Raw genomic sequence first — 26130 nt, forward strand, 5'->3', positions numbered from 1 at the left:
CTTACCAAGAAAAACTACAGATTGCCAATAAGCATATGAAAAGATAAAATCTTACTAACAACATCCTAAAAAAAAACCTGGATGACATTTTTCACCTGTTAAACTGGCAAAGGTGGTAAATATTATGATTGCTATTGTTGGAAAACGTCTGATATATGGAAAGAATCTCATACATAGCTATTGGGAGTGAAAATGGGCAAAATGTATCTCAAAGGCAATTTAATATACACATCAAAATCTTCAAACTGCTCCCATTCATTGCTACCAAAGCTCTGCTTCCAGGAATTTACTACAGGCTGTGTCTCCTCTTTGCATTGCTAATCCCTTTGAGACTTTGATGAAAGCACTGAAATCCCCTTTTGGAAAAAATGCAAATGTACAATCAAGCTTGAATTTAATTTCTTGGGTTGTGTGGTGGTTGCCAAACCCTAGCAAAAGGACAGTACTTTATATTGCAATGTGTATCACATCCAAAATACTGTCACTTTTAAAAATCGGAAGGAATTCATAAAATAAAATCTGTCAAACCCCATATTAAATATATTTCATAAATAAAGTTGTAAAAAATAAAGCATAAGGCAAAATTTGACATTTAGAAAAAGAAATTAGGAGCCAGGTATGATGGTGCACACATGTAATACCAAGTATTGGGAGGTAGATACAAGAGGATTGCAGGTTCAAGGACAGCCTCAGCAACTTAGTGAAACCCTGTTTCAAAATATTAAATAAAATGGGATTTGGGGTGTATCTCAGAGGTAGAACACCCTGAGTTCTATCTCTAGTTCCAAAGAAAGAAAAAAAAGTTAAGTGCACATTATGATTTTAGTATACATTATTTGCTTTTGCCCTTCCAGTGAATTCCCAACCCACGAGAACTACACCTCCATAGGGCTGTGGAGTTTCAGCCCCCTCCTGCCTTGGTGGCATGCCTGCGAAGGAGAGATATTTGTGAGAGAATAATAAAATGAAAAGCCGGGCGGTGTGGCTCACGCTTGTAACCCCAGCATTCTGGAGACTGAGACTGGAGGATCACGGTTCAAGGATAGCCTCAGCTACTACTTAGGCCCTTTGCAATTCAGTGAGACCCCGTTTCAAAATAAAGAATAAAGAGTAGGACTGAGGGTGGAGCTTGGAGGTAGAAGAACCCTGGGTTTCATGCCCAGTACTGCATAAATAAATAAATAAATTAATAAATTAATTAATAAACAAATTGCAGCCCTGGGAGGAAATCAGTTCCTCTTTGCAATTGAGACTTGCTCCTTTTAAAGCTTCTCCCCACCTGGGCTAGGTGCAGCCTTTGTTTACTGTGTTTTAGTTTTCTTTTCTTTCCATTTCTTTCCTTTCCTTTCTCTTCTTTTTTGTTCACTTGATGTTTTTGTTTTGGTGTTGGGAATTGGTCCCAGGGCCTCTTGCGTGCTAAGCACACAGCCTACCACTGCACTATACCTCTAGCACCTGTTCATGGGTTAGGGTGTGGGGCCGGTGTTCATGGCTAGGTAGTGAGAGAGGGGGACACCATCATAGCAAGAGGACGAAGACTTGTTGATGGTGCTGCTTCACATGGGGCTTTTAGGTTAGGGAAATAGCCACGAGTTAAGTCAATTCAGGAGGACTCTTTTGAGAGAAGGAAAAGTGCTAAATCTTCTACCATCCTGCCTCAACTCATGTTTTCATCCCCATGAAGAGCCTGTCTTAGCCATAAAATAGATCCTGGTGTGATGAGTGGCATCTATCAAGAAGCAATCTGTTACTGTGGGCCTCACCCTGAAAAGCACAGTGGTTTAAGTGACAGTATATTGTCATAAGGGAACATTCTGTTTTCTTTGTATTTCCAGTTACTCTGTGCAGAGTACAGTGCTCTTTTACTCTCCTGGGCATTGCATCTCTGAATCTCTGATGGATAAATAACTGTGTGTGTGTGTGTGTGTGTGTGTGTGTGTGTGTGTGTGTGTGTGTGATGGGGGAGTACTGAGGGTTGAACCCAGTGTCATTCTACCTCTGAGCTATACTCCATCCCTATTTTTTATTTTAAAATAGGGTATCACTGATTTTCTGAGGCTCTTGCTAAGTTCCTGAGGTTGGCCTTGAATAGCAATCCTACTGTCCTGGCCTCCCAAGTACTAGGATTATAGGCATGCACCATCATTCTTGCACCAAGATATAGAATAGAGCCTAGAAGTCATGCCATGCAAAAACCTTTGTCTGAGACCTTGAGAGAGCAGGGAGAGTTTCTGAACGCAGATGCCACTTTCATTCTAAGATACCTATGATGAGTATATGCATTATGCATTTATTAAGAGGTTTGATCTCGGCCTGCTGATGTGTCCTCAGATAAGTGTCTTAAACTCTCTGTTTCTCATTTTCTACTCACTAACTGCTGATGATAACAGTACTTATCTCACAAGGATGCTAAAAGTTTTTAATGAGTTTATACATTAGGAACACATAAAGCAGTATCCTACCATTAGCACCCAAGAAATGTTGGGTCCTATTGCCATTGTTATATTTTGGATGATACCCATAAAATAATTAGAGATCTTAAGTTTGTTATCATTTGCTGGTGATGTAGAACTTTATTTTTTTATTTTATTTTGTTTTTGTCACCTTTTAAATTAGTTTAAACTTCATTTGGTTAAAGTGAGTGGGGACCAGATGAAAGGATCAACTAGAGAGAACTGGACCACTCTGAGGATAAAATTTATTTGTGTGAATCTAAGAGTTGGAAGGAGCCCTTCTCCCAGCCTGATTCTTACCCTGCATGGTTCTGGAAGCCCACGTGAGGCAGGGCAGTGTCCTGGAAACAAAGGGTTAAAAGAGGTCATCTGTATAAAGAACAAAAATAGGGAAAGCTAATAAGATGTAAAGGTAACAATGACCAGGCAAGGACTATGGAAATCACAACAAAACTTCAGCCCCTTCTGTGGCTGCATCCTGAAGACAACCTGTGTAAACAGGAATGGGTGGAGGTGAGCAGACAAGTGATACTAGGAAATTAGAGCCCACCACCCCACAAAATAATAATTCAAATTAAGGATTGAAACTGGATAAGTCATTGGTCCCCAAGACTCAATTCTCACCAACCACAAAACAGCAGATGAAGAAATAAAAGAATTTATAAAAACTTACCTCCCAAGAACTTCAACAGTTACTCTCTTTGGGGGGAATCCAAAGGAACCCCTTGAGGGGAGCTATCTTTTCTATCTTTCTTTGACTTAGAAATAAACTTTCATATTTCTATGCCCTGTATTAGTCTTTGTACTGTAGTCATTGAAATACACTAGACAAGAACCCAATAAGAGGAATTGTTTTTGGCGACTCAGATGGGACCATGAGGGAAGGACCCAGTGAAAGAAATACTGGGTTAGATAAGGGCGAAAAGCAGGGGCCATGTCCTGGGCATGAAGCAGTGTGTTGCCTGTATGAACGCAATGCTGTTTTAGAACACATGAGCAGCAGCAATGGTGAACAGGTGACAACCTGACCTGGGGAGGAAAAGGCCAGGGATGCCACAAAGGGATTTCAGACCGTGGCGCCATACCAGGCATTTACTTAGAGACACCCTAAAAGAACTATTGTTCTCTTGATTAGGAACTATTTTGTAGCAATTTATATGATAGAAGATCTTACTGCATTATTTAGGTGTGTATTAATTGGTTGTTTACTATTTTTATAGCCAGACATTGGGAGGGGGCTTTGAGAAAGTTCAGTTTCATGTGTAGCCAAGAATGAGTAGACATTGGAATGTAGATGAAAAAGTTTAAATTGGTGGGACTTTCTATGCATTTTGAAAGCAAGATGGTATCATTAAATTGTAATTATTTTATCTAGACCCCAATCCAACACAGGGATCAAATGTTTCTTTGGAGTGACTATGTTTGTTTTTGTTTTTGTTTTTGTTTTTGTTTTTTTGGTGGTACTGGGGTTCCTGGAAGCCCTTCTACCTCCGGGCTACACTCCCAGACCTATTTTTATAGTTTTACTTGGAAACAGGGTCTCTTAAGCCAGCGCCGCTGGCTTCGAACCTGCGCGATCCTCCTGTCTCCACCTCCCAAGTGCGGGGATTACAAGTGTGCGCCACCACGCCCGGCCTGGAGTAACTATGTTTGGATCTCTTGTTGACTGTAAGCTTCTAGTGTGAAGAATAAAAAAAAATTATCTACTTTCTCTGGAGTGTGCAAGTCTGTGTATTAGGACTAAGCTTTGGCCATTGAAAATGTAGCATTTCTTCAGCCTGTTTATTTTTTAACTTAGTTTATTTGTTAAGGGCAAGGATATATTTCCTCTTGCAGTGTGGTTCCTGGTAGCACTAGAGGATTATTTGGTGAAATATTTGAGATGCTCTAAGAACCATTTTTCCCTTTAGATCCTTTATCAAATTGCTACCAGCTGTAGCAGAATGACTGTGGGCAGAGACTGACAAATTTGATTTGGGCTGTTCGCACTTGAGGCAGGCAGTGGAGCCTTCTCGTTACAGGAGGATCATAGAACCCAGCCAGTTCTGTGATTGCAAGCTCAAAGTTTGTTAAGTGACATGCAGGGGCATGCCACTGTTGATATGACTCTGTGCCTGTGAGTGACAGACAGAGAGGACCATGGGAGATGGCCAAGAAGAGCTTCTCCATGAGTGAGAGCTGGGGTGCAGGAGCATCTTGGCTCCAGATCTTTGCTGTTTAATGGGATTCTCCTGCTGGGCTCAGGGAGACTTGTCATTGAAGTTGCCTTCACCAAAGAAAGGCTTCCTTAGGAACATGCTCCACTCCCAAACTCCTTGCACCACCTCTTTGTCTTGTTGACTAGCTCACCCAAGGTGTCAATCACTTATCAAATTCTCTTTTTTTTTTGTGGGTCTGATATGGAACCCAGGGGCATTTGACCTCCGAGCTACACCCCTGCCCTATTTTTTAATTTTATTTTGAAACAGGGTCTCACTAAGTTGCAGATGGCCTCACTAAGTAGCTGAGGCAGTCCATGAACTGCGATCTTCCAGTCTCAGCCTCCTGAATGCTGGGATTACAAGTGTGCACCACCACACCGGGCCCTTATCAACTTCTGTTCACAGGTTTTGTGCAAAACACTGCCCCCAATAATAAGGTGTCACTGTCACCTGTGACCATGGAGACCTGGCAGTAGAGAAACTTGAACCAACCAAGAACACCACTTGAAACAAATAGAACTACCAGCAGCCACTTACCCCTTTGGATCTGTTCCTGTTGCTTTTTTTTTTAACCAATCAATAAAACACACAAATTTTGAAAAGATCCTTAAATATCGGTTGCTTTCACGTTTTCATGATATTTTAAATCAGGAGACCACTCTTTGTTTGTTTGTTTGTTTGTTTATTTATTTATATACTTGCTTGCTTACTTATTTATTTATTACTCACTATTTATTTATTTATTTATTTATTACTATTCCTGGGAATAGAATCCAGGAATATTCTATCTCTGAGCTATACCCCCAGTTCTTTATTTTTTAATTTTGAAACAGGTTCTTGCTATTTAGCTGAGACTAGACTTAAATCGGCAATCCTCCTCTCTGAGCCTCCCAAGTATTGGGATTATAGGCATTCCCCACCTTGCCCAGACCAGTCATTTATATTATTAATTGAAATTGTTAATAGTAGTCAATTACTATTTACCCATTCATCATTTCAGATAAATCAACCTCAAAGAGGAAAATAAAACTCTTCACATGAAACTGGCCTGAATTTTAAGAGATTTGAAAATTATCATACTATGTTATTGTGTGATTAAAATGTTGGAGGTTAAGAAGGATTAATTCTATTTTGTGGTTGTTTATTTAATGTTTATTGGGCGCCATCATTGTCGTATACTTGATGTGACCTATACCTCTGCATCCCAACATTTACATTCTAACATGGGCTTTCGTTAGGAATTTCTAGATGTCTGTGTACCAGGCAAAATGAAGGAGGCTTGCAAGGGGCACAAGGAAAGGATCCTGGGGCCCGGAGCAGAGGGAACACTGCCTGTGCGTGGCCGTGATGGTCTGGAAGTGATGAGCACAGAGACATGGTCTTTACTTTGCCACTTATGACTGGACGGGGAGGGCGGGAGTCAAGTTGTCAAGCTTCACCTTCTAGTCTACTGCTCTTCCAGGCTTTCACAAACCTGATTCAGTATAGACACACTGTTATAGAGCTTGAGAGGCAACAACTGAGGGGCACCTGGGTCTGTAAGAAGTAGACAGTGGTAGTGGAGTGGCAGATCACCTCCTTCTTATTGGGATGGACAACAATCAGCAATGGACGCTGTGTTCCTGTAGGGCTATGTGTTGACCCTGAAATCCTAGTAGATCTTTGCTGCTTTTGGGTACTGGGGACCGAACCCAAGGGCAGTCTGCCCCTGAGCTACACTCCAAGCTCTTTTTATTTGGAAACAGAGGCTCGCTAAATTGCTGAGGGAGGGTCTTGCTAAATTGTTGAAGCTGGCCTCGAACCTGTGATCCTCCTATCTCAGTGTCCCAAGTACTGTGATGATAGGTGCACCACCACACCAGGCTTCTTGTAGATCTTTTCACAATAATTATCTCAGCATCCTTGTGGGCCAAGTGACAGGAGAAGGTGAGTTCACAGAGGCACACACAGAGTAGTGAGAAAGTGTGATCCAAGAAGTCAGTAGGCAAATGGCCATCCGAAATCTCAGTAAATTTACAGAGACATTATTCAGCATCATAAAGAAAGATTGCCTAAACGAAGATATATTTTTTTCTAAATAGGATTCAGCTTCCTTGGCTTTAATCCATGAGTCGTGATTTCTGTATCTTTGCTTTATGGATGTGAGATTCTAAATTATGGAAGGGGCCCCAAGAGTCACACAATTCCCTTATAAAGGCTTCCAAACAATAGAAACTGGATATTTTCTTTGCTTTTTCTTTGCTGGCCTCAAAGCTGATCTTTCTGGTATTACTCACAGATCTTCCCCTTGTATTACTGAGCTATGTCTCTGCTTACCTGGGCTGATGGACCCTGTGGCTGATCCTGTATGCTGAGTGAAAAAGAATTTCCAAACATGCTAGGATTCCACCTCATTTTTTATTCTTTTCCAAGCATTCTAACAGAAGAAAGTTTTGTTCCTCTTTATCTGAAGAACACACTCTTCAACAATGACCAGCCAGATGTCCCTCAAAGCTGTAACATATAAGCCTCTCCATATTTCTAAACAGTTTCTGTCACTCTTCTTCCTTAAAAAGAAATCTAGGAGGAAAGTCTTGTAGGGTTTTTTTTTCCTGTACCATGATAATTCTAATGCAGAGATAAATAGAAATGATATTATCACATAGTGACAATATTTCCTTGGGCCAACTCAGTAGTTAATAGCAGAAAACCTGTGGTCCCAGGATGATTTGAGGAATGTAAAGATATAATGAAGCTAGTCATTAAAAATTACCCTCACGTCATGCATTGAGTTCTTCATTGTAAACAGAAGTTACAATATGACATTGAAACGTCCTGAGTGATTCTAGATTCTATTGCTGAAGGTGTTAACTTCCTAAGAGCTGCTGCTATGGCATATGGAACATAATTTAGCCTGTCAACAAGGCAACCCCACACATATACCAGAACTGTTAGAGTAGAATTTGTTGCATGTCACTAAAAGACACTGATATAGTCAGCATGAGGGGAAGATTTTGATCACCGTCTTTGGCTAGAAGTAGCTTAATATTAAATTAACTCTTTTGGATAGTAGTGAACATTGCTTAGTTAACAGCTTATGCACATAAAAAATCTTTTAATTTTCCATTTGAATGAGCATGGAGCCAGGGGCAAATGTCTTCATTGAATTTCTTCTTAGCGTTTTAGTATGAAATAATTGCAGACACAAAAATGTTGAAATGTTATTCTTTTGTGTGTGTGTGTGTGTGTGTGTGTGTGTGTGTGTGTTACTGGGGATTGAACCTAGGGACATTCTACCTCCAAGCTACACCCCCAGCCCTACTTTCTATTCTTTATTTTGAAACAAGATCTCACTAAATTGCAGAGGGCCTCACCAAGTAGCCGAGGCTGGCAGTGAACCTGTGATCTTCCTGTCTCAGCCTCCCAGGTACTGGGATTACAAATGTGTTGTACTCTACCTGGCTATTCTTTTCCAAACACTCTACAGACCTTATTTATATTTTACCAGTTGTCTACTAATATACTATGATAAATATATATATATATATATATATACATACATGTACATATATATATGATATATATATGTATATATACATATATATTATGTACATATGTATATGTACATAATACATATATATATGTGTATACGTATATATATACATATATATACATATATATACATATATATATACGTGTACATATATATATATGATATATATATATATATCATATATATATATACACATTGGTCACATGGTCAAGATCCAGCTCAGGATTATGTGATTGGTCCCATTAGTTTCATTTAGCCTTAAGATTTTCATTCTTTATCTTTCTATTTTTACAGTTTAGACAATTCCTGTTCTTTTGAGTTTGTCCAACTTCTACGTGACTAGGTTCAGGTGATTAGCAGGAGGTAATAAAGGTGGCGTTGTTTCCTTTGTGGTGCCTGCTACTCTGTCACTAGGTTGTCATGGAGTCACTTAGGTTTCTTCATTAAACACGTATCACTCTCCACTTGTAAACTAAGTCTTGTGGGGAGGTTCTTAGAGGCTATCTCAGTATCTAGTTGCTCATCAAACACTTCCTTGCTAATTTTAGCACCTAATGATGCTTCTCACCAGAAACATTTATTACTACGGTAGTTACCAAAGCACAATATTTTAATCTCATCATCACCTTTGTGTTTTTTGCTTTATATTTCGTCGTTAGAAGTTTTCTTCTGATTCCATTTCTTCAGTCATTTATCTGTGTCAGCATTGACTCACTGGTTCTTATCATGTGGTTATAGTTGTTACAATCATAATTAATTCTGATGTTCTCATCTCCCTCAGCTTGGCCAACAGGAGCCTCTTTGTGTGGCTCTATCCCTGGGACGTGTTTCTATCATTTGTTTCCTTTTTGAGCATTTTCTCCTTTCTGGCACAAGGTGATGTTCCAGCCATACACTTTTCATGCCTGCCCTGGAATCAGCTGTCTCCAGGAACAGCTGGTTCCCTTTAGTGGAGAATGATATTTAGAAACCAATAACTCAGCTTTTGAAGAGCTTATTACTTCTGGGATGTCACTGTTCCAGGCTGCTCAACACAGTCAAGAAATATATGTGTGTATGCATACACAAACCCACTTATATCTTGATATCAATGTCTACATGCCCAAGTATGTTAAAGCCATGGTTTTGTTATAGTTACTCTAATTCCACTGTAATTTAACAAGGTTCTTTTTAGCCTTCCAACTATTATAGTGTGGTTTCACTTCTCTCTCTCTCTCTCTCTCTCTCTCTCTCTCTCTCTCTCTCTCTCTCCCTCCCTCCCTCCCTCCCTCCCTCCCTCCCTCCCTCCCTCTCTGTTTTGGTATGGTGATTGGTGTTCTATCTCTGAGCTACACTCTCAGCCCTATTTTCCATTTTTGTTATGAAACAGTGTCTCAGTAGGTTACTGAGAGTTTTTCTGAGTTGCTGAGGTTGCTTGAACCTGAAATCCTCCTGTCTCAGCCTCCCAAGTGCTAGGGTTTTAGCCGTGTACCACCATACCTGGCTTGTTTCTATAATTTTGAGTAGATATTTTAATGAAAAAGCAGTCAAATAAAATATAACCTAAGAATTTAATTTAGTTTTCTGCAAAAAATTTATTATTATAGTTGACCCCATATTTTTAATTGTGTATCAAATATTTTCAACCTAAGCTTAAATAATTGCAAAAATAGAATTTCAAATATATTTTAAAGACTGCAATTTTAAATAGTTTCACTGCATCTTTTAAATGTAGTCACTATATTCTCAATACTACACTGGCATCTGTTTTAAAAATGTCATGAACTAGCAGTTTTTAACAACCATAAATTTTATAATGTTCCCTTTCCTTCTTGAACATTAATAGCCTTTTTCTTTCGACTGTTCTACATAATGGCATCCCAATATAAATTTGTGCTGAAAAGTCTTTTACGTACTACCCTATGAGATTACAAAAATAACTGGTTTTTCAAATCAGAAATCTTATCCTGTCTTCAACGTTATTAATAATATCAAGGAACCAAATAATCAGAAGGCACAAGCAAAACAGGGTGAGCTCTGGGGCTGGTAGTGTACTATCTTTCTTCCTTTGTTGAACATGCTCTAACCCAAACTTAAAAAAGGGTTACCTAGTATTGTTTGTAGATGTATTGCGTGTGCAGAAGGCTCTTTTGCTTTTGAAACCGTCCCATTTCATACTCAGTTATGTAGTTTGTGGATTATTTTCCTTTAAATCATGTGCTATAAATATATAGATTCCGTGTGCATTTACCACAGGCAATTTTAGGCAACCAGGTACCTCCTGCCTGAAGACTTCCTTAGCTAAGTATTTTATCCACTAACAAACAGCAGAAGGTCTAACATTACCAAGTAGACAAAGAGATATGACTAGGGTCATGTCTTTTTTTCTTGGATCACCTCCTCCCATAAAGAGAGTGAATTTCAGAACTATTGTTCAGTTGTTTATTTCCCACCCCATCATATTCCCTCTATAAGAAAAATCTGTAAATAATCAAAAATTTCAGAAATTATTTTCTGAAACCATATGTCTGTAAATATTTCTCTGGGTTGAATTAACCTAACAAGTGATGTGAATAATATCCATTTATTATAACAACATAATATATATATATATATATATATATGAATTTTGATACATAATTCAAAATAAAGTGTTTAAATTATAAAATAATTCAATGAGATGATGTGGCGACTTTTTATTAAGTGATATTTTTATTGAGATAATTGTGGATATACATACAGTTATGAGATTTAGTCCAGAAATAATTCTAGATATACTTTACCTGGCTTTTTAAATTATGACACTTTCTAAAGTTATAGTATAGTACCAAAGTCATACAATACTCCAGTCTTCTTCAACTTTTTTTAGTTTCACTAGTACTCATTTATATGTGCATATGTCTACTTCTATATAATTTTAGCACATGCCTCGATCCATATATCCACCACTAAGGCTAAGACACTAAAATACATCAGTCATAACGGGCATCCCTTGTACTGACCTTCTATAGCCATCTCCCTCCCACCCTCTACCCCCATCCCTCATCTCTGGCAACTATATAGAATGTAGCTCTTTTTACACTCAACATAATTCACGGGAAAGTCCTCCAAGTTGTTCCGTGTATCAAAAGCTTATTCCTTTTTATTGCTGATTACTATCCCATCATATGGATGTGCCACTGTCTACTCAGCCATTCATTTCCAGTTTTGGAGTATTACAGATAAATATTCGGTGCAAATTCCTATAAAGGTTTATATTTGAACATCTCCCTTGTGTGGGAATACATGGGAATTCCATGTTGGATAACCTGAGTTTCTCTTTCCTTCTCTTGATTCCAACCACCATTAGGGTCCTAAAAGCACTAGACTTACAGCCAGTAGTTCTGTGTGTGTCTTTTATTACCTCCAACCAAATGTTGTCTCAACATTGCTCTTTCTAAATGTTTAGTGCCTTCCGTGGTTCATTCCTAATGGGTGGTGCGCTAAGGAAAATGAATTGATAGAGTGCTACAAGGACTAAAACGGGTGGCATTTTTCACCTGCCATGGTTCTTGTCCCTTGAATGCATTTGTCAGGTAACTCTCAGGCAGCATGCTTGGTATTGATTTATCATTTAGAGACTTTTCTTATTGTGAACATCTTAGAGCCCAGAGAGCTTTGCTGGAATTTTGCCTCTTTTGCAGTGTGCTCTGCTGATTAGAAAGCAGAGGGGGAGCTATCAGACTTGTCACCGAATCAATTGTTCCTGTGTCATTGGGTGGAATGGCCGCAGGTTTGACCATCCTCAGATCAGCTCACCAGAAGGAACCCAATCACGGAATGTGGCATCAGTGTGGTGTCATTTTTATTAAGTGACTTTGTCTTCAGGGACACACTTCAGTGCCTTCTAGATAAATTGCTTCCGTCTTTGATGGTGACAATGACAATATTTCCAAGCTTCGCACATCCCAGAGACAATTGACAGGACAAATTGCACATCAGGCTTGTCTGATAAGCGTGAGACGGGACACGGTATCTACAGTCATTCAGCATCGTTGGAACAAAGTTATAACGTGGCCGACAGAAATAAATCTGCCATTTAAATACCTAATGGGGAGACAATGCTGTGTTCAACAGCTGAAGCGATATACATCTCTTTATTGGAGTTAAAAAACAGTACTTAGTTATTGCTCAATATAGAGTCTCACTAAATTTTCTTTTTCCTCCCATGATATACATTTACATAATAAAACAAGATATATTTCCCAGGATAATTCCCATTAATAAGTTTTTAAATTCCATTTATGTAAGCCCATGCAAATACTGAGGGGGGATGCTGAGCAATTAACAAAAGTGTTCTCAATATTTGTGGCCTCTGGAGAAGTTACTGAAATAAATCACTACTGATCAACCAAGGCGTGTGCATCAGTGTGCCCCAGAGAATGTACACTTTGGAAGCTCTGCATTCTACTGCCAGCATTAGAACCAGCGGCATGGCCAAGCAGGTAGTAGGCAAGAGGCTTGGGAGGAACAGGCTCAGGGCATGGCAACCATTCATCCTCATCTATCTGGCCACAGAATAGCTGGGTCTTACCTTCTCCCTAGTAAGGCTGAAGTGGGACACCAAAAACAGCTCCCAGAATGGTACTCAAGACTCACTCTGGAGAAAAAATATAACTTATTTTTTGATCCAAAGCTATCTGGGCATCTTGAGGATGATCGACAGAAGGGTGGAACAGTGGGACCTGGAGCTACTGCAACCAAAGGATGTCCAGGTGTACTCTGAGCAGTGCAGCCAGACCATGAAGACTGGCCTGATGAAGCCTTTATCTGCCTCTATTGAGGGGTGTGTGAAGTAGGGCTAACCACAGTGCCAAACTCCAAGAGGTCCTCTCACCTGTTATACCTGTGCTGTCCTGTGCCCGACAGGGGGTGAGTAGGGGTCAGTCTAGGGCCTATAATATTAGCTCCTCAGAGTTGTCCATTGAAATAGGGATTGTTTGCTTTGTAAAACTCCATTTCAAAATGCTTTAAGAATATGCTACCTGGGTATTAACTATGCATACTGTCTCCTACTTTCAATTATTGATGCATTATAATTTAAATCCCTAGCATATGCAAACACACCTCATGATAAGGACAGTGTAACTGCCTCTGACTCCAAAGCCCTGTTAGAATGTTTAACCAGGCTTTGTAGAGCGTCAGTCACCTTTCCGTGTCCCTGACCAGGTCTTAGTCTCAGTTTGGACCCCTGAAGAAATGGCCAAATAAAAGGTAGAAGGCACTAAAGTAGTAGAAACTCCTCAGCCTTGGGCTAGAGATTTATGTGCCACATCTTGCTCTTTCAAAGACCAGCTGTGTGATTTGTGACAAGTGTCCTCATATCTTTGGGCATCAGAATATCACAGTCTGCAACCAAAGAGTGGTGTTAGGTATGAATGGCCTCATCCAATTTCTCTTCTCTCTCTCTCTCTCTCTCTCTCTCTCTCTCTCTCTCTCTCTCTCTCTCTCTCTCTGTTTTTTGTTTTGTTTTGTTTTGATGTGCTACTGGGTATTGAACCCAGGGCATTCTACCTCTGAGCTACACCTCCAGCCCCATTTTTATATTTTTTTTAAACAGAGACTCATTCTGGGAATATAGTTGTGCATAACCATGCCTGATGGGCTCTTCACTTCTAAAAATTTCATGATGCTGGGGATATCCTCTTTATTCATCAGGAATTCATTGCAATATAATGGTCAGTATTTTGAGTTTAAACTCGGGAAAAATTTGTTGCTCAGTTCTCTAAAAGAAAGAAGAGACTGTCCGGGCATGGTTGCGCATACCAGTAATCCCAGCATTTGGGAGGCTGAGACAGGAAGATCATGGTTCATAGCCAGCTTCAGCTACTTAGTGAGGCACTTTGCAAATCAGTAAGACCCTGTTTCAAAATAGAATGTCTAATTTGAATAGGAATTCAAAATAAAATAGAAGTATAATGCCCCTGGGTTCCATCCCCAGTGCTGCAATAAAAGAAAGAAAGAAAACAAGTAGAGCAAAAAAGGAAGGAAGGAAGGAAGGAAGGAAGGAAGGAAGGAAGGAAGGAAAGAAGGAAGGAAAGAAAAAAGGAAGAAGAGAAAGAAGAGACCAAAGAAAAGTAGAATCAATGCTAGGAAGTCTAAACCACTCATTTTACTATGAGATTTCAACAAAGACAAATTGGCTTAAAGTGCCAGGCCCATCCTCAGAATGGACCACAAGCATGTCAGATGCATCCAGCCACCCACATGTGCAGTCCCCAGGGTACAGTCCTGGTGGCAATCTAACTACCTGCCTATCTTGATTGTGTGTGTGTATGTGTGTGTTTTGAAAAGAAAGAGAGGAATATAGAGGTACAGAGATAGAAAAAGAGCCATTTTTAAGAATTGGCTCATGGAGTCGGATGTGGTATTGCACGCTTGTAATCCCAGTACTTGAGAGGCTGAGACAGGGGAATGCAGGTTTGTGGCCATCCTCAGTGAGACCCTGTTTCAAAGTAAAGAATGAAAAATAGGGCTGGGGGTATAGCTCAGAAGTAGAGTGCCCCAGGGTTCAATCCCTAGTGCTGAAGAAAAAAAAAGAATTAGCTCATGGAATGGTATAATATGTCGAGTCTAATTTTGCAGCCTGGAGAACAGGGGAAGAGTTGGCACTACAGTCTTGCATCTAAGAGCAACTGAGAGGTGCCATTCTTTTGTTCTTGAAGAAACTATCTTATCATATGAAGACCTCCATTAATTTGAATTAATTTGCTTTACTCAAACTTTATTGATTTCAATGTTAACTGTATCTAAAAGATGTCTTCACAGAAGCACTTGTGTTTGACCAAACAACTGTGTATCATGTATTGACTAAATCAACATATAAAATCTGCCATCACAGAACGTAAGGGCATGACACATCATAGAATTTAGATCAGGAACTCACAGGCAGAGTTGGAAAGATGAATTTTCTGAGAGCTGGGACACATGGATCCAGAGATGCTTCTGTCACTGCTGGGCTCTGGGGCAATCACTGTTTCTCAGTGGGAAATTAATGGCTTGGCTTTGGTCTGTGTTTTCCAATGTGATCACTGATAGGCAGGACTTGCCGTCATGAGCTCTGTGTTTTGAACAATTTCCTTCACCAAACAAATCACATTATGTAAAGGTGAATTAATTATTTGCTTAAAAACACATATGCTATAAGGCAGTCCCATCAGGAAACAGCTTTTTCAGCCCTTCTGGTATACTGAAAGTGAATAAAAAACCATTGGTCCACTTTACTATTATTTTGGCTTTCTCCAGAATCCAGGAAGACTGGTTGAGGACTCATAGGCTCCTTAGTGTGTGATGTTGAAAGTGTGCAGGGAACTCCAGAGGAGCCAGAGGGGGGCCTGCTGCTGGACTGACCTCTGGTCTGCATCGACCAGCCTGGGATGCAGCAGATATGAGCCAGGATTCAGGATCCTGCTACCCAGGGTTTAGTCCTGGCCTCTCTCTGGCTTGGCCAAGTTACTTGACTTCTCACCGGTCCCCTAATCAACAGAACCAGTAGAATAGTCATAAAGATTAGTACACCTAAAAATCACCTACCCCAGTACCTGGTGTAAAGTAAGCCCTGGTAGCAACTGGTCTTATTTCTGCAGGTTTTGATTTGCAGGAGCCAGGAATTGGCTCTCGTGGCTCTTTCTGTCGGTCTTCTCCACTCTTCTAGACTTCCCGCATTTACTATTTAGTGGACAATAACTTTCTTTTCTTCTTTTCTGCCTTGTAAGCCACAGGCTATTGGGATTTACAATTAAGTTTCCTCCATCCTCTTGCTCCTATGATGTTATTTCGTATCAGCCAGGAGACATGGTCTCTTAAAGAAAATGAGAGAACACTAATATCTTTCATATCCCAAGAAAGACCTCTAGAGAGTCTTTGTTCTTGATGTGTCATTTTTGAGAAATGCCAAAGTAAATTGGACCAAGGCAAGGCTTGTGGATCTGGGCTTATCCACATTAGAAGGCCAACGATCCCAAGGTAACCAGGAACTTGGATTCTGACATGATTGCCCATCCCACCTCATATCCTTGTTAGCATCTCTTATTTTTAGCTTTTCCATCCAACTATCCAGTCTAGTAGAAGAAGAATCAGTTTGTAAACAGGGGCTTTTCAAGTTGGAATTAAATAGGGACTGCTCACCCCCCACCTTGCCCAGAGAAAGGAACAGTGCTGGCTCAGCCCCAAGGCTATGAAGGTCAGGCAACCAGGGTTTGTTTCATCACAGATAGGCAGGGAATAGGGATTCAGGGAAAAAGAGTTGGATGAAGTTTTAGGAAACTCTGAAGAACCTGGGCTCTGTTGATGTTCTGGTGTCCCTTTGCCCTCAGTCTCTGTGTGTTGTCACACATTGTGAATATATTTCACAGTCTCTTCAGTCAGGGCCAGCAAAAGCCCATTCACAAGCATGACAGATGTATTTGGGGGCATCAGTTTGTGCCATAAAATGACACATGGGAAAACTTTTATTCTGAGTTGTTTGCTGATTTCTCTCAGAATCATTCATTTGTAACCAGTCCCCCCCCCCAATGCCCATCTCTAAAGCCATAAAAAAGATGCTACTATTTACTGCATTGCTATGGTTGGATATAGAATATCTCCTGGATAAGCTGCCAACATGTTCCGAGGTGAAATAACTGAATCTTCAGGGTTGTAATCTCATTAGTGGGTCAGTCTACTGATAGATTCATGGATGTACTGGGTGGTTAAGTATGCAGGTAGGTTGTGGCTGGAAGAGGTATGTTACTGAGGGTATAGTTTGGGGGACTATATCTGTCCCTCACCCGCTCCTCTTGTCTTCTATCTACTTCTGGTTTCTATCATGTGTCAGCCCTATGGACCCAAACCTGTGAAACCATGAGCCCCAATAAAACTTTTCCTCCTCTAAGTGGTTCCTCTCAGGTATTTTGGTAACTGTGATGGTAAAGCTGTATAAAACATACATCTTTCCAGCTTGTTTTTCCTCCAAAAGACTCTTCTTTTCTTTCATCTTACAAGTCCCTTTCTTCCAACACCCTGTGTGGGGACGGCTTAGAAAGACTTCTGTGCACTGTTTTGGATGGATAATAGTGACTTGGTGTTTCCCCTCACTGGTGGCTCCAGAAAATTACATCCTTGAAAGATGGAGTTTAGAAGGGACTCATTCATCTAGAAGACATTCACATCTTTCATCGACAGGCAGGAGGATGAGATTCTCATTAACCAGACCTGACATTGGTGCACAACTATGTTGGTGGTGCAGCCTTCTGCAGCTTCTGTGCGCAGGGAGCCCTGTGTTCTTACGCCAGGGCATGCCAACAGGTGAGCATGAAAGGGAAGATGCCCACAGGAGGACAACCATGGCATGCAGGGACTCTCTACATATTCAGAGCAACTCCCTGTGACAGTGTTGATGTAGGCATATGCGGGTATAATGCCCCATATTATAGGGTTTCTGTTTCTTGGAAACCATTTTCTTCTTAACCCGATATATACAGGGGTCACTGTTGCCTGCACAGTGTAAGTGAATCTTCAGTATTTTGAAAGCAAAGTGTAAGTGGATAAGTGTGCATCTTAATGGGGTATGTATGGTGTGCAATATGTTTATGTATTGTGTAATGATCAGCATGGATGAGCCATCCTCGTAAACATTTATCATTTCTTTATCATAAAAATATTCAACATACTCTCTTCTAGCTATTTTGAATTATACAATACCTCGCCCTTGGCTCTGGTCACCTTTCTGTGCAATATAACACAAGTCCTTATTTCTTCTCTCTGGCAATGATGTTGTACCTGTTAACCAGTCTCTTAACTTCTCTGACCTCTGGGTATCACAAGTCTTCTACCTCTGTGAGCCCCGCTTCATAGATTCCATGTTACTGTCCTGTGTGGCAACATAGATGAACGTGGAGCTCATAAGCAAAATGTTAAGTGAAATCAGACAGACCTTTAAAATTTTTTACTTTATTTTCCTTGAAAACTAAAGCCTTAAGATGCATTTTATCAAACTTTATTTTAATAGAAGTATTAAAACATTAAGTTATTTTTGCAAAAAAATAGACATGGAATTCACTTTTTAAAAAGTCCAAGTAGTGTTTTTCAGTGATGTATAGTCAAATTATGGGTTAGTTGTTAACTCTGGAGAACTTAGGAGAAAACTGGGGATATGTGGGTGTGCGGTCAATAAATCCTGACCTAGGTCAGGATTCAAAACATGAGCCATGACAGATGATATAGAATGTGTCTTAAGGGATCATTCTGAGTAACAATTGACTTGGTACATCATTTTATCACTTTTGCAATTCATTTTTGAAAAATATTCAAATAATTCTTTTTTTATTTCTGAGGAAATAACAGATAATTATTTTCCTGTATTTCTTAAAAAAATAGCAGCTTGATAACCTTTCTTTGTTTTTATGGAATCTCATGAAACTTCAGACAATTTTTATCAACTCCATTAAGATAGCAAGATTCTTTGCCCTTCCAAAGTTTAACCAGTATCATGCATTAGACCCTTCCACTCATGTTTAGTGTGGACTCCACCTGGAGGAACCAGAGAACAGTTCCTTCCTGGGACTCTTTAGGAATGTTCGATCAGAGTCAGTTTATTTTAATACAGAAGAATAGATCAAGAGCTTTTCCAAGGCAAAGGCCGGGGTACCCCTGCACTATCAAGCAGCAGGATGGAGCTGTCATATCTATGGAATCACTAGTCTGACATTGGAGAGACATATTGATGATTATGTGGTTATAGAAAGGGTACATCTGTCCACTTTCAATTCTGTGGCCTTAACTACAAATTCCACTTGAGAGTAGATGTAGACTGTGGGTGCCACTAGCAAATATTTGTGATTGTTCACCCTCGTCAATGTCACAGTTGAGAAGAGTAGTCACATAATCCACTTTGAGCTCTCCTCCATTTTCGGGCTTAAAAATTCTCTGCTTTGCAAGATCAAGCTAATGCAATAATCAGGATTAGTGCTGGTAGAACCTGTTGCTACTTCTCTGTTCACAGAGAAATTCTGGAAAAATCCCAAAAAGTCTTCAGTTCTTTAGATTGAAAGTTGTATTTCTTGGACTGCATTTTGAGAGATTATACATGTTTTTGGTTTTAGAAAACAAATATTTTCTCACTTCTGCATAGGAGAGAAAATGTACAACTACTTGCTTTCTGGGACTGGCTAATCTCACTTAGCATAATAGTCTCAAATTTCATCTATTTTCCTGCAAATGACATAATTTTTGTCTTCTTTAAGGCCGGGTAAGTTTGCATTGTGTGTATATAGCACAGTTTTGTGATTCATTAATCTGTTGATGGGTAACTAGGCTGGTTCCATAAGTTGGATATTTTGAATTGTGCTGCTTATGGATGTATGTATCATATAATATTCTACCTTTAATTCATTTGGAGAGATGCCAGAAGTGGTATAACTGGGTCATATGGGGATTCCGTTTCCAATCTTCTAAGAAATCTCTACACTGATCTCCATAGTGGCTTTCCTACTTTGCAGACCCACTAACAGTGCATTTTCCCTCACATCCTCATGAACATTTATTATTATTGTTCGTGTTCTTGACGATTGCCTTTCTAACTGGAGTTAGATGGAATCTTAGTGTAGAAGCAAAAGAAATTGGGAATCAAAAGACACCTCAGATCGAAGAGCAGAGATTCCAGTGGAGTGATGAAGGGGGTTTAGGGGAATGAGGAGGACGATAGAGATGTAAAGAATATAACAGTTCAAATAATGCTATATATGTATATAAAATTACTAGTAGCAATCTCAATGACATATACAGCAAAGGGAAGTAGGTGGGGTGGAACCAAAGGGAAAGGCACCAAGTGTTATTTGCATGTACATTCTATCACTCAACACCTCTGTATAATGCACAATCACAATGCACCAATAAAAGCATACAACATAAAATGAAATGCTAACTTGCTCTAAAAAAAAAAAAACAAGAAAAAGAAGCGAAAAAGAAGCGAATATTGTATGCACATGCTATGGTTTGTATCTGGATTGACCCCAAAGGCTTGGTCTTCAGTGCAGCAGTGTTCAGAGATGAGAAGGTGATGAGATCATGGGGTCACCAGTGGATTAACCTCTGAGGGATTCAAGCTGCATGGATTCTTGGGAGATGATGGGAAGTCTCAAGGAGTAGGTCTTTGGAGGCATACCCTTGGAGCTCTATCTTGTTTCTAGCCTGCCCCCCACTCTCTCTCTCTCTCTCCCTCCCTCCTGAATGCCATGAGCTGAGCATCTTTCTGGTCACACCCTTCAACAACGATGTTCTGCCTCCCCTTGGGTCCAAAGCAATGGAGCTAACCGACCATGGACTGTGCCTGTAAAACCATGAGCAAAATAAAATTTTTCTCCTTTAAGTTGTTTTTCTCAGATATTTGTCATAGCAAGGAGAAGCTGACAAACACTGTGTGTGTGCTCACGCACGTGTGTGTGTATGGTGTCCCTATAGCTAGATAGCTATATATATATATATATACATATATAAAATCTTATATATGTATATATATGTATACATACACATGAGATTACATAAATTCAATCATGATCCAGTTTATATTTTTCACTCTGTCTGTAAAATGTGTATTTCATTTTATCTGACAGCTTAAAAAGATTTCTAATTTTACTTTCTGCACTTACAAAACAAGAATAAGTGTTTTATTTAAAAAGTGGCCAGCTGTACAGTCACCCGGAGAAGAGCGTCGTTTTCAAAAGCGGTGGACAGTCGATTCCTGCTAATTCTCTAGGAGGACTCACTGAAACTAGAATGCCCCGAGAAATCCAGAGTCTTGGTTGTGCTCTAAAGATGTGTGTATGAATAAATGGCCGAAAAGCAGCACCTAATGGAAATGACTGTCATAGCAAAGTGGCCCAGGCATTTGACAGGTGTCTTAAGGCTCTTTATTCTGTGCCATTTTCCTCATAGATCATTAAAATGTTACTGAAATCCCAATGCTTTGCTGTCTTGATCTATGAATTCAATGCCACTACCTGGCTATTTCAGTGACTGCAGCTACATCTCCTGTCAGAATTGAAGGTTCTGAGCTTTAAAAGGAGTTAGTGATAATAACACTCCATCCTGATCCACGGGACTGTCGATGGGTCTAATGGATACATACTTCTCACCATCAAATGTGATACAAATACCAGCCATTAGCACTTAGTGCTCATGGGGTTGATTTGACAGTAGACTTACATAAATGGTGATCTGAGACCTTAAACACTTGATATTTCAAGTGCTCTTCATGTGTCCCTGGTAAAAGTGAACCACTAAGAAAAAGTTACTTTTAAATAGGTTCACTACCAAAAGATTATATCTAAATGCTAGGTTGCACCTTAGTGTTTTAAATTTCTTTTTATAAATATCTAGATATTATTAAATAGCTTTAATTATTGTTTTATGAAACTAATCTCTGCTCCATTTTTTCTCACAAACGCACCCCCAAAATACAACTTTTTCATTTTTCTGGTGGTGGTACTGGGGCTTGAACTGAGGGGCATGTATACCCAAAAGTGAGACTGTCGAATTATATGATATTTCTGTCTATAATTTTTTGAAGGATCGCCATAGTGTTCGCTATTGTTTGTGCATGGTTTGTGTTCCCCAAATACCTACTGTGATTACCGGCTACATCCTCAGGGTGGTGCTGTTGGAAGGTGGGGCCCAGTAGGAGCAGGAGATATTTCTCATGGACTCCTCAGGTAGTTCTCTGCCATCTCCCTTCCTCATCATCTTATTATTCTTTTTTTTAAAATTGGTGCATTGTAATCATACATGGAGATAGAGGCATACGTGCACACAGCACTCATTGAGCCCTCCCCCAATTCTTACCCCCACTCCCGCCCCTCCCACCTTCCTGTGATTGGCTCTGATAGTTTGTGTATGTACATCATGTCCATTGAGCAGTTTTCCTCTCCAAGTCTTCCTCCCCCTCCATCTCCCTCAGTGAGGTCCCCTCCTTCACCCCACTATCTAGAATGCCTCCTGTGTCCCAGTTTCTACTTAGCTTTCGCATATGAGGCAGAACATCCAACCTTTCACTTTTTGTGACTGACTGATCACATTTAGCACAGTATTTTCCAGTTCCGCCCATTCCCTTGCAAAATGACATAATTTTGTTCTTCTTTCTGGCTAAGTAGAATCCCATTGTGTGTATATCCCATAACTTTGCAATTCGTTCACCTGTTGATAACATCTTGCCTGGTTCCATAGTTTGGCAAGTATGTATTGTGCAGCTATAAACATGGATATATACAACCATTCCTATGGTAGTCTAGTTTCAACTCTTATTATTTTTAAACACACTTGCACCATGATGGGCCAAGGTCCACTCCCCTCAGCAGAGGAAAGTCCTGTGGTGGCCCGCCCAGCCTTCAACTTTGAATCTCCAGAACTTTAAGCTGAATAAACATAAAATAAGTAGCCTGTATGGGGTATTTCACTTAGTAGTGAAAAGCTGACCAATATGCTGCTTTCTATGAGAGCTGTACTGTTTATATTCCTTGCATAGTGCACGGGGCGTCCAATTTTCTGCCAACCTTTGCCAACACTTGTTACTTTCTGCTTCTCCATCCAGGCAGATTCTGCCAGTGCAGTTGATGTCTTGGTTCCTGATGATTCTGAATCTGTCATCTTCCCAGAATCCTCTCTCTAACGTCCTGTGCTTTTAAACTACCAAAAAGGAAAAGCATCTTAGAAAAGACTGAAGTACTGATATAGGCATCAACATGAATGAGCCTTGAAAACATTATGCTAAGTAGATGAAGCCAGACCCAAAGTCACATGTCATATAATTCCAGTTATATTAAACGTACCTTCAAAACAGAAGACTAGTGGTTGCCAGCAACTTGGGGGTTAGAGAGTAGTGAGTTATTTCTTCATGGCTGTGGAGTCTCCTTTGGGGATAATAAAATATTTCAGAATCAGATAAAGCTGATAGAATCACAATGTGTGGCTGTACCAAATATCATAGAATCACACACTTTAAAATGGTCAATTTTAAGCTGGGTGTGGTAGCGAATGCTTGTAATCCAAGTACTTGGGAGGTTGAGATAGTAGGATCATGTTTCACAGACAGCCTCAGCTATTACTTAGTGAGGCTCTGTATTTAGTGAGATCTTGTTTGAAAATAAATTTTAAAAAAGGGCTGAGAGTTTAGCTTGGTGGTAGAATTTCCCTGGGTTCCACCCCCAGTACTGCAAAAAATAATAAAATAAAATAAAATGGTCAATTTTAAGCAGAGCATGATGGCAATCCCGGTACTTGAAAGGTTGAAATGGGAGGATCACAGGTGCAAGGCCAGCCTCAGCCACTTAGCAAAGCTCTCAGCAATCTAGAGATATCCTTTCACCAAACAGAAAATAAAATGGGGGTCAGAGTATAGCTCAGAGGTACAACCCTTCTGAGTTCAATCCTCAGTACCACCAAATTAAATAAATAAACAAAGGAACTAGCCAATTAAGTACAAAAGGACACAATAGTAACTCATTTATATATTCTTTTTTTTTGCAGTACTAAGGATGAAACCCAAGGGCCGTCTACCTCTGAGCTACACCCCAGTCCTAATTTTTATTCTTTATTTTGAAACAGGGTCTCACTGAGAGAGAGAGAGAGAGAGAGAGAGAGAGAGAGAGAGAGAGAGAGAGAGAGAGAGAAGAGGAGAGAAGAGAGAATCTTTTACAGCTCTATGAAACATAAACATGGATTTAAAGTCCTTTTGACCAAAGGCCCTTCCCCAATTCTCCCCATTTCCATGACCCTCAATCAAGGCATCTTCTTATCATGTTTGTACTATTTTTATCTGGGTTAATTTAAAGTTTAATTTCATTCTATTTTGTATTATTTCTTAACCGAGCCCTTCGGTTTTCTGAATTTCCATAATGTTTATCTCTCAATGGTTATAGATCTTAAATAAGTTTTATAAAGGGCAACATTTGAGTCATTTAGAATGATTTCTCTTCATTTCTGGGCTGCCTGTCTTGCTACTTGATAAGCCAGTATTTTAGTCTTGTGTGTAGATTTTTTATTTAGTATGCAACAGTCAGATACCCATCAGTTCAAAAACCGTTTAGGTTGAAAAATAACTAGGCATGGGTGCATTTTTTAAGGTTTTTTGGGGGGAGGGAAAACAGTCGTGCTTTGGGCTGTCATTTAAATAGAACAGTTCTCCCATCCTTGGCATTTCTTAGACTCAGTCAGCTCAACTGGAATAAACACCGAAGCTTCAGGAAAGAGAACCAGGATGAGAGATAAGTTTAAGAAGGATTTTGTTTTTCAGATGCAGCGTCCTTTGATCGCTGGCGGCCGTTAAATTCTCTGTGTGTTTGCTTAGAAATAAACTTTGGTTGACCCTATGATTTTAAAGACATGCCAAATTATGTAAATGATCATCTTTGACCATTTTAACTTTGGAAGGAGGTAGGGAAGAGTAGTTCTCTAGATACTAAGTTTTCAAAATCCAACTCTACTTATTTATTACTTTTTATTTATTTTTCTGGTCCTGGGGATTGAATGTAGGCACCTCCTACCTCTGGGTTATGTTCTCGGCCATTTTTCTTTCTTTATTTTTGTCTTAAGACATAATTTCACCAGATTTCTGGGAGTCCCACTATATTGCTGAGGCTGTCTTCTAAACTGAGATCCTCCTGTCTCACCCTCACATGAACTGGGATTACACCATTATGCCCAGGCCAAACTTCAACTCTATTTAAAGAACTGTAGCACCCTTTTTCAAGTGGCAACCCATTATTAAGAAGACAAATTGGAAACTTTGAGGACAGTTCTTATTCCAGGGTGCAAGAAAGGACTTTCTGCACCTTCCCCGGTGCTGAGTTTGAGCACATCAAACTCATTTTGTGTATTAGAGAGAAGAGTCTACTGATGACCTCCTCCTCTGCTTCCTCTTTTCCCGCTGCAGGTCACCTATCTGGGCAAAGTCTCGACCACAGGCATGCAGTTTTTGTCCGGCTGCACAGAGAAGCCAGTCATCGAGCTTTGGAAGAAACACACGCTCGCCCGGGAAGATGTCTTCCCGGCCAACGCCCTCCTGGAGATCCGACCCTTCCAAGTGTGGCTGCATCACCTGGACCACAAAGGCGAAGCCACGGTCCACATGGACACCTTCCAGGTGGCCCGCATCGCCTACTGCACCGCCGACCACAACGTGAGTCCCAACATCTTCGCCTGGGTGTACCGGGAGATCAACGACGACCTGTCCTACCAGATGGACTGCCATGCGGTGGAGTGTGATAGCAAGCTAGAGGCCAAGAAGCTGGCCCATGCCATGATGGAGGCCTTCAAGAAGACTTTCCACAGTATGAAGAGCGACGGCAGGATCCACAGGAACAGCTCGTCCGAGGAGGTTTCCCAGGAATTGGAATCTGACGATGGCTGAGGGCGCCGGAGAGGCTCCGGCACAGGCAGCCTTGGTCAAGGAGTTCCAGATGTGAGATGAAGGAGCAATGGTTTAAATTTGGGATGAATAAAAAGACTGCCACCTGATTGGCTGACCACGCTTTTTAAATTACGAGGAGCAATTCTAAATCTCGAGAAATGGATCATCAAAGTAATTCTGTCACCTTGAAATCTGCTGCTGCTGTGACTGCGAGGAGGGAGGCTGGGGCTGTGGATGGGGAGGAAGGTTCTAGACTCTTCTGTTTTGTTTTCTTCTCATGCTAACACCTTCTTGTGGGAGACAGATGCCCATGCTGATTTTCATCACTCTAGGGCAAATCTTCTGGGGTTGTTCTTCGATGGACCATCCTGATCTGCCTTATGAAATCCAACAAGAAGGTGGAAGGTGCCTCTGGATCCCTGGGGGTTGGGGGACAGTGGAGGGTACAGGGTGGAAGTCCCCCTCAGGATGGTTGAGCTCCTCTCCAATGGCATGCCTCAGACTCTCTCCTCAGTATACCAATCAGCACAGCCTTTATTGAGCTTT

General features: G+C 40.3%; 1 protein-coding gene across 1 annotated transcript in view; it reads left to right on the top strand.

The window, feature by feature from the left end:
• PID1 (phosphotyrosine interaction domain containing 1) overlaps positions 1-25584 on the top strand; it is a gene marked incomplete at both ends in the record, with an annotated part of 122476 nt that extends 96892 nt beyond the window's left edge. Inside the window, one exon of the mRNA XM_080690157.1 lies at positions 25108-25584. Within this exon, the coding sequence (XP_080546283.1) occupies positions 25108-25584 (477 nt within the window). The remainder of the gene's footprint in view (positions 1-25107) is intronic.
• Between the last annotated feature and the right edge of the window lie 546 nt (positions 25585-26130).

The sequence above is a fragment of the Muscardinus avellanarius genome (assembly GCF_963383645.1).
Source record: "Muscardinus avellanarius genome assembly, chromosome: 2".
Taxonomy (NCBI): domain Eukaryota; kingdom Metazoa; phylum Chordata; class Mammalia; order Rodentia; family Gliridae; genus Muscardinus; species Muscardinus avellanarius.